This window comes from Coregonus clupeaformis, chromosome 11 (genome assembly GCF_020615455.1).
Source record: "Coregonus clupeaformis isolate EN_2021a chromosome 11, ASM2061545v1, whole genome shotgun sequence".
Classification (NCBI taxonomy): Eukaryota; Metazoa; Chordata; class Actinopteri; order Salmoniformes; family Salmonidae; genus Coregonus; species Coregonus clupeaformis.
In genome coordinates, this window is record NC_059202.1 from 6,264,470 (window position 1) to 6,273,869 (window position 9,400).

Genomic DNA, 9,400 nt, shown 5'->3' on the forward strand with positions numbered 1-9,400 from the left:
GCATAGTGGTGGCAGCATCATGCTGTGAGGAGGTTTTTCAGCGGCATGGACTGGGAGACTAGTCAGGATCGAGGGAAAGATGAACGGAGCAAAGTACAGAGAGATCCTTGATGAAAACCTGCTCCAGAGCGCTCAGGACCTCAGACAGGGGCGAAGGATCACCTTCCAACAGGAAAATGACCCTAAGCACACAGCCAAGACAACGTAGGAGTGGCTTCGGGACAAGTCTCTGAATGTCCTTGAGGTTCCCAGCCAGAGCCCGGACTTGAACCCGATCTAACGTCTCTGGAGAGACCTGAAAATAGCTGTGCAGCAACGCTCCCCATCCAACCTGACAGAGCTTGAGAGGATCTGCAGAGAATGGGAGAAACTCCCCAAATACAGGTTTGCCAAGCTTGTAGCGGCATACCCAAAAAGACCCAAGGCTGTAATCGCTGCCAAAGGTGATTCAACAAAGTACTGAGTAAAGGGTCTGAAAACGTATGTAAATGTGATATTTCAGGGGTGTTTTTTACACATTTGCAAAAATTTCTAAAAACCAGTTTTTGCTTTGTCATTATGGGGTATTGTTTTTAGATTGATAAGGGAAAAAAACAATTTAATCAATATTAGAATAAGGCTGTAATGTAACAAAATGTGGAAAAAGTGAAGGGGTCTGAATACTTTCCGAATGTACTGTACATGATTAGGCAGAATCCTCTGTAAAGGTGTAAGAAAAAGTGCTTGGTGCTATGGCAGAATTGTATTTCCATGAAGTTTTAATGAAGTGGGAGGAACAACTAATTATCCAGCTCCACACTGGATACTAGATCCATGGTTCTGTTGGTCAGCAGTGCTCCATAGTATTGGGAGCAGTACAAACAAGGCTCCACCTCCAGTGACTAGGCCTGGTGATCCAAGAACAGATCCAGGTGAGAAGAGAACCGATTCCAAGTGAACAGAAAAACAAGACAAGTGGTTGTTGAATTTAGAACGGACTGTAGCCAGACAGCACTGCAGAGTCCAGGCAGTATCTATCATCTATCATTGTGGCCCAGTTTACCAGGTGAGCTGTCACTGAGTTAACACTGGCCATAGACAGCTATATCCCGGAGCCGGGCGAGAGATCGAGAGAGAGACCTGCAGGCCTTTGACTGGGCAGGACGCCAGGGGAGGAAGAGAAGGAGGCAGTGTCTTCAGAGGACCAAGGGAGAACAGGCCACAGCCAGAGCTCAAGGACAGCAGGGGTTATCGATGACCAGCATAACATCAATGCCATAGACCTCCAGCAGATCTTCCAGGAATGTGCGGTCTGCCTGGGGGTCCAGGCCCATGGCCCTCACGTGCTCTGCAGTCAGGGTGTGGTCCGCACTCGCTTCCACCTCTGATAGAGTCTGGAAGATACGGTTATTCTGCTCCATGAAAAACCTATTGGCGAGAACAGAGGACATTCTGTAAGAAGGTTTGATGAAGACTCCAGAATAAGCCCAAACTAATTCTTATTTAAAACCTCTTAAATGTAAAGTCCCCATATTTGGGGACCCTATTATTTTATTATTTTCAATTCAGTCTGGTATGAGAATGGTAGCCCTTATCTGCAAAAGCAGGGTGTCTGCGGAAAGCTGAGTATTTTGGCTATTGATCGCTGCTTTCAAAATCTTTGGTGTGACTTACTAACATATATGGGCATACGAATATATAAGGTCAGGCCGAGCAGATGACCTCCTTTCAAGATGGCTACTACCTACATTCTGGTTAGCATTGTGAAGTATAAACAAAATAAACACAGAATACGTTGATACACATCGAAAGCCGGGACTCCACAGATCATGAGGATATATTATTTGTCTGCCTGTGACCTACCTTTATTGATCACCAGCCCCGAGAGTCAAAATGTTTATTTTACACAACGTTTTCACCAAACATCTTACAAGGTAAGCTTAGATTGGTCTGTGTTTGAGCTATAGCTACATGGGGGGTATCAAATTAATCCTTAGGTTGGTAGGAACAAATCCTAGCCTATTGCCAATGTTATCTGATGATGTATGACTTAATGGCAACATCGAATGTTCGCAGAGTGACTATATCTTTGCGCATCAAAAATATGATGTCGCCTGCACTGTAGGCATAAATTACACAGGGGATTGGCTACTATGGCACCTTGACAGGGATATGCAGTTGACCTGGGTGGGACAAAGCAAGGCCTAGAACCTTTTATGTGTCACGTTCGTTGATGAACGGGTCAGACCAAGGCGCAGCGTGATATGCATACATGTTTATTTAAAGGAATAAACAACCGACAAAACAACAAAACGAAACGTGAAGTCCAAGGCAGCACAACACAACATACCTTAACTGGAACAAGATCCCACAACCCACTAGTGCCAATAGGCTGCCTAAGTATGGTCCCCAATCAGAGACAACGAGCGACAGCTGCCTCTGATTGGGTACCACACAGGCCAACATAGATCTATACATACTAGACTGTACAACATGGACAAACACAGCAAGGAAAATACACACCCTGACTCAACATACAAGCGTCCTCTGAGTCAGGGCGTGACATTATGCATAAAGCAAACAATTGCTACCTGGCTCAGAGACGAGACGCACCGAGCACGCTACATTACATTGTAAACAGATTTCATCGCTTTAATTTCATAGCTTTAGCATAAAAGATGGCTTCTCAAGTGGGGAAAAAAGGTAAAAACTAAGAACATCGAACAGGAAGCTAAAAAGAAGGCAGCTATAAATAAGTATACCGACATAGAAACTTTGAATAAAATACTGGAGTCGGACTCGGATCAGGGGAGCGATTTGGATAACGAGGATTTCGACTCGGCCGACGAAGATTGCTTTCTAGAAGGATTGGATCCACTTTTAGACCTGTAAGTAAATTATTTATGTATTTCGTTTTTTATAAGTTGTCTGCTTTTTGTGCTTTGGATTTAGTTTACATAGGCCTATGTAACAAGTAATTCCAATTATATATAATTCCAAAATAGTTACTGTCTATGTTTCATATGATTATTATTATTATTATTATTATTATTATTATTATTATTATTATTATTATTATTATATTAGTTCACTGTTTGCTGTTGTAAGTTTCATCCTTGTAACTTTGGAGAGGCCACTAAACACTCATGGCCATTGTTTATTTGTGGTTCTCACCTCTGCCTTTGTCTCCAAAGTGTTTCTGTTTGAATTGTGTGTGCTTCACACCTTCTATGTGAGTCACTGCACAGATAAAGTTTAGGCTTGGTGTTTTTACTTTACAGTAATGTCGTTTTGTAAATGTAGTCATTCTGTAATTCTGTGTGTCTTACAACAATATATCCCTTTATTTTATTTTTATGTTATATTTGTAGAATTTTTTTTAACACGTTATTTTTTCATTTCACTTCCCCAATTTGGACTATTTTGTGTATGTCCATTACATTAAATTCAAATAAAAATCAATTTAAATGACAGGTTGTAATGCAACAAAATAGGAAAAACACCAAGGGGGATGAATACTTTTGCAAGGCACTGTATGCCACTTTGAAGAGGTTTAGGGACACTTGGAAACGTCCTGTGACCACACCTGACACCACTTACTAAAACATCTGCCCCATTTCTAGTTGTTAGGTCTATCAATCCCATTTTTTTTCTGATATTGTTAACATGTTGTGGAAGCCATCTGATGTGTTTCCAGCTCTGGTCATCATTAATTCGCTTATAGCTTGTCAATGAAAGATGACTTTCCAAATAAAAAAACAAAAACATGGTTATTTTGTGTATGCTTGATCTTGTGTATTCTGAACTATGTAACTCCTATCTGGTTTCTGATAATTTCCTCATAATCTCTCAGATGTCTTCTTTCAAAACATACCATGTTTTTGCATGTCAGAATCATGTACTTACACATGAATAGCAGTTACTTTTGGGTATGTCTATTTAGGCAGAAATCTAAATGTTGCCATTACATTTAAGAGGTAGGAAATATACAGTTTGTTACTGTAATGTAAACACACTCACAGGATAAAGAGGTCCTCCTCATTTGATGTGCAGTCTGCATCCACCTCCTGAGTGTAAAGTAGCATTTGCCTGAAAAGACCATAACATCATCCTCATCATCATCATTGTCATCATCATCTCTTCAAAATGTCTGCCACCATTTATCACTGTCTGTTTACCTCTGTTCGCTCAGTTTCCTATACTTCTCCCGGTCTGCCCCGTTCAGCCGGAGCAGTGGCTGCAGACTATCTCTGTGTGTCTTCACATTCTGGTTATCAATGTATACGTCATACAGATCCTTCTTCTCCTCAAATATCTTCTCTGTGGTGCCTTAAGACACAACGAGATGTTTTATTAACCTTACCACACACACACCATGGTTCATACATATTTACATTTATCAATCAGAGCTTAATGTCTCACTAACAAGCCACATATGACATCTCTGTCGCAAGGGCAGCGATGTCTGCCACATTGATGTAGAAGAAGGGGCGGAACTCAGGCACAGACACACCTATCCCAGGTATAGAGACGTTGGACAGGCAGCAACAGCAGTACACTATGTGAGGAGTACAAGACAAACATGAAAAACTACAACGACAGAGAGCACACAGTGACATATACAGTAATACTGTAATAAGATCTGAAAAACAAATCTGTGAGGTTTTGTATAAGTGTGTGTGTGTGTGTGTGTGTGTTTCAGCTGCTCCATCTCACCCCTGTAGCACACCACACCGACGGGCGGTGGGGAAAACATGAGGATGCGTTTTCGGAGCAGGGCAAACTTCCACAGCACCATGATCTGCTCCCCAAAGAAGCGGATGAACTGGGACATGCAGCCGGCCGGGTGGGTGATCTGGAAGGGGCAGAGAGGGAACAACAGACTGTCAGGCTGTCTGATATGGTCATGGTTTTCCAGGCTGGATAAGTCTGCTCAGCATGGACAAAATGCTAACTTCTGCCCAAAATCTCTCCTTGACATCGGAAGTCTGATTTACATGCACATATCTCAAAATGCACAAACGCACCTAAACCAATCATTGACTTCCCAATTATCCACAATCAACAACCGCACAGTAACATCAATGATCTAAGTTCAAGTGGCCATGGGTCCTGACCTTCATCTCTGGGTGCATGCAGCGGTTGATGGCTGGGACCCAGAAGCTGGTTGGACAAGCAGTAACCAGTCCGTTCCCTGCTGGGTGCAGCACAGCTTTTTTATCCTCATAGAAGGCCTCCAGAGGAGAGTACGAGCCAGGGCACTGCAGCTGGTGTCTGCATGGAGAGACACACTGATTAGGCTAGATAATATCCTATAGTTAACACTAAACACTTTCTAAATGTTGACTGCAGTCGGCATCTCAAGCATAACACTGGTGAGAAAGAGAATGTTATCGAAGACTCATCACAGCATGGTTTGATTGGATTAAAACTGGGATAATCCCTGGGAACTGGAAGTGGTGCAGTACTTAAACTGGATCAACATAGGCTAAGTATATCTGTACTGTATAAAGTCAAGCTGAACCCCCTAAGCATATATCTCTACCATGAGCTGGATATGTGTCAGTTCTTTATGCGTAGTCAATGAGATAAGAGATAAGCTTCAAGCAGAAAGACAAGCGTTTCTGAGGGAGACAGTCAGGGTTTCTTCCATTTCAATGATTACATGCAAAGACTGCATATAAATGGATTCTAGTGACGGTGGTGGCACTGACTCAGGGTTTATGTTTAATAGATGAGAAGATTGAAAATACACACGGAGGACAAGAGGAAGGAAATGAGGGGAGGAATGTGAAACAGGATGGATAAGAAAGAAAGAGAGTGACATGAGAGGAAACCGGGTGATAGAGAGCAGGATGGACAGACAGACAACAGTACTTACCTAACTTGGTTCTCCAGGAAGTGCATGTAGCGATATAAGAGGGTGTAAGAGGGAGACAGAATACCCACAGACTTCATCCGTGCCCCTCTCTCCAACTCACTCTCAACAGGCATGTTAGCAAAACACGCCAGCCCAAAGTAGCAGCCTTTACGGAAATATCTGCAAAAAGAAAATAGACATGGATGAATGTTGTGAATGTATACAACACACAGGAGGCTGCTGAGGGGAAAACAGAGCATATTAATGGCTGAAATGGAGTAAATGGAATGGTATCAAACACATGTGTTCAATGTGTTCATTACCATTCCATTCTTGCCGTTCCAGCCATTACTATGAGCCCGTCCTCCCCAATTAAGATACCAACTGCCGCCTGTGATACAACATCATAAAGATTATTGATAGGGCTCTGATGGTCCTCTGTCATTAACACTGTTCGTTCAGGTGGGGGAATAGTTTTACATGAAGTCGTTGGCGATTCTGTGTGAGCCACTGGCCATTGACTTGAATTCCACTCCGTCAAGATTCACATCTTGGGGTAAGCACCATTCCACCATGTTACCTGCCATTGACACACACAAACACATAAACTTGAGTTTCCAAACTGTACACTTCACTGTGAGAGAATGAGATTCATCCATTATGTCTCCATCTCTGACCGTCCACATTTTATCTTACATTCAATTTCAATTTTCAAAATGTAAAATGTATGTACGCATGACTGTAAGTCACTTTGGATAAAAGCGTCTGCTAAATGGCATATATTATTATATATTGCTATACAGTGGTGTAAAGTACTTAAGTAGTTTTTTGGGGTAACTTTACTATTTATATTTTGGACAACTTTCACTTTTACTTTTAATGTACTTTCTACTCCATACATTTGCCCTGACAACCAAAAGTACTCGTTACATTTTGAAGCAGGACAGGAAACTTGTCCAATTCACGCACTTATCAAGAAAAAATCCTGGTCATCCCTTCTGCATCTGATCCAGCGGACTCACTAAACACAAATACTTCATTTGTAAATTATGTCTGAGTCCCTGGCTATCCGAAAAAAGAAAGAAAACCGTGCAGTCTGGTTTGGCTAATAAAGGAATAATATAAGGAATTTGAAATTATTTATACTTTTACTTTTGATACTTAAGTATATTTTAGCAATTACATTTACTTTTGATACTTAAGTATATTTAAAACCAAATACTTTTAGACTTTTACTCAAGTAGTATTTTACTGGTTGACTTTCACTTGAGTCATTTTCTATTATGGTATCTTTACTTTTACTCAAGTATGAAAAGTGGGTACTTTTTCCACCACTGTTGCTATAACCACTGAGAAATCCAGAATATTTCCAAACTTTACAAGTGGGTTTGAATTATCAAATTATAATGAATGTAGGTTCCCAACCTGTGCGAGAGGTCGGAAGAGTTCGTTTGATTTAAGTGGGAAAAACTTGCGCTTAGGTTACTGCATTCCTCAATTTTATCACATTTTAATGACCTATTCTCATTATCTAAATTTACAGAGCTTGTTGAAATTTATGACGACAGAAGAAAATAATAATTCGGCAAACTGTGCTCACTGGTAAATAAATGCTTGCCACAACACCTGATTTGGGTATCTATATACTGGGTCATTTTTGAATAGTGTAGATAAGCAGAGCTGGGAAGTAAAGAACAGTAGGCATTTCTTGCAAGGTCATGTGCGCACTTCCATGGCATGAGTCAGTACCCCACTGTGCCCAGTAAGGTAAATAGCCCGCCATCGCTCTTTCTCACCGGATCTTGTGTCAAAGGTTACCACAAACACAGCCACTATTTGGTCCTTTTCCTCCCATCCCACTCGTACTTTCAGAGATATTCCAGGGTCGGCATTGATGGGACTGGGAACATCCCATGGGCCAGGGTGGCCAGGGCTTGGGCTCCCGATTAAACTCGGAACAGCTGTTACAGTTGCTGGACCCCCAGATCTGGTGCTCCAGCCTATGCCAGGCGCGGTGATGCCAAGAGAACAGCCGTCTGGCGGACTCGATTCCGATCCATTTTCATTTGCTGGTGGGGGAACCGCCTGGGTCAGTTCGGCTGGTGAAATCTCCTCCCAGTCCAGCAGTGGAGCGCGATCCGACTGCTCGACCATAGTGCTTCCTAAATGGAGGTAAACAACGCGAAACTAAGAAGAAAATAATTTGTACTAGATAAAGTCAGTACTGTTTCAACAGACCATTATGTTTTTCACCACCCCCTGCCATTTTCTTGCTATCTGTATGCGTGTCACATCCGCAGATGAAGAAAGAGTATTCTGCCAGCGCAGTGTTTTGGTGATGATATCACACATTTCCGCTCACGTGGGTTTATTAATATTTGATAGACCTATGGCCTATTTGACAAATTTGCGATAAACTGTGTTTATATAACTCCCTTGCTTTTCATGAATGTTACAATTGTAACATTTGTAATCTAATGATAGGATGGCCCGAAGTTGTGTTGTTGATGACTCCATAGATCGTAAGAATCTTTGATAAATATGTAATAGCCACAAACATTCCCATATGTAATTCTATGCTGTAGGATCACAAAATAAATTGTTTACGATCAAAATGTTCATACTATACCTTTAAAAGCAGGTGTGTTTATTCATGACATACATTAAATTCAGCCTTTAGGATGCAGTAAATCGGATAAAAAGAGGCTGGATAGGTAACGTTTCTAAAGGAGTGCGCTGAGGCAGTAACTTCTGTAATTATATATGCAGATGTGTCCGTTCCAGTGTGTTGGGGGGAGGAAGGCCGTGGGTGGTGCCATGGTGGACAGATGAGTGCTCAAAGGTGGTGGAGGAAAGGGATGTATACAGTAGCACTAGGGGTACACTAGAATGGCTTGACAGAAAGGATTCTCATGGAGTATCAAAGGAAGAGAGCGATGGCGAGAAGAACGTTTAAGACAGCGAAAAGGGAGGCATGGCAGGAACTTTGCTCCACTATAGAGGGACCGAAATTGTTGGGGTTTGGAAAATGTTTTTAAAAAATGATGGGAAAGGGTAAAAATGATGGAATTCCAGTGTTGGTAGAAAGAAACGTTAACTGTATCAAGTAAAGAAAGGGCTGATGTCCTAGGTGGTGCATTTGCAATGGTTCATAGATATGAGCACCTGTGTGTTGAGCCACACCCATCACTATGGGCGGGCCATAGGGGGCCGGGCCCGCCCCCCAAAATGCTTGTTCCCCCCTCCTTCTATCACACGCTGTCACGATCGTCTTGAAGCGAAGTAGACCAATACGCAGCGTGTTGCACGAACATGGTGATCTTTATTATCGACAGCGATAAAAAGCACACTAAACAAAACAAATACACGACTCGTGAAGTCCACGGTGACACTGACCGAACACGGAACAAAAACCCACAAACACAAAGTGAAACACAGACAGTTAAATATGGCTCCCAATCAGAGACAACCAGCACAGGAGCTGACACTCGTTGCCTCTGATTGGGAGTCACTCAGTCAAACATAGAAACAGACTAACTAGAACCCCCAACATAGACATAA

The 9,400-nt window shown here is 42.0% G+C and overlaps 1 protein-coding gene across 1 annotated transcript; it reads right to left on the reverse strand.

The window, feature by feature from the left end:
- Positions 1 to 624: 624 nt before the first annotated feature.
- Positions 625 to 8,166, reverse strand: LOC121576955 (DENN domain-containing protein 11-like). The gene is made up of 9 exons (XM_041890577.1): positions 7,636 to 8,166; positions 6,320 to 6,419; positions 5,861 to 6,019; positions 5,097 to 5,253; positions 4,696 to 4,834; positions 4,406 to 4,537; positions 4,158 to 4,308; positions 4,000 to 4,068; positions 625 to 1,407 (listed from the first exon to the last, which is right to left on the reverse strand). The coding sequence occupies exons 1-9, from the start codon at positions 7,991 to 7,993 to the stop codon at positions 1,212 to 1,214; spliced, it is 1,461 nt and encodes a 486-aa protein (XP_041746511.1). The 5' UTR covers positions 7,994 to 8,166; the 3' UTR covers positions 625 to 1,211.
- Positions 8,167 to 9,400: the final 1,234 nt, after the last annotated feature.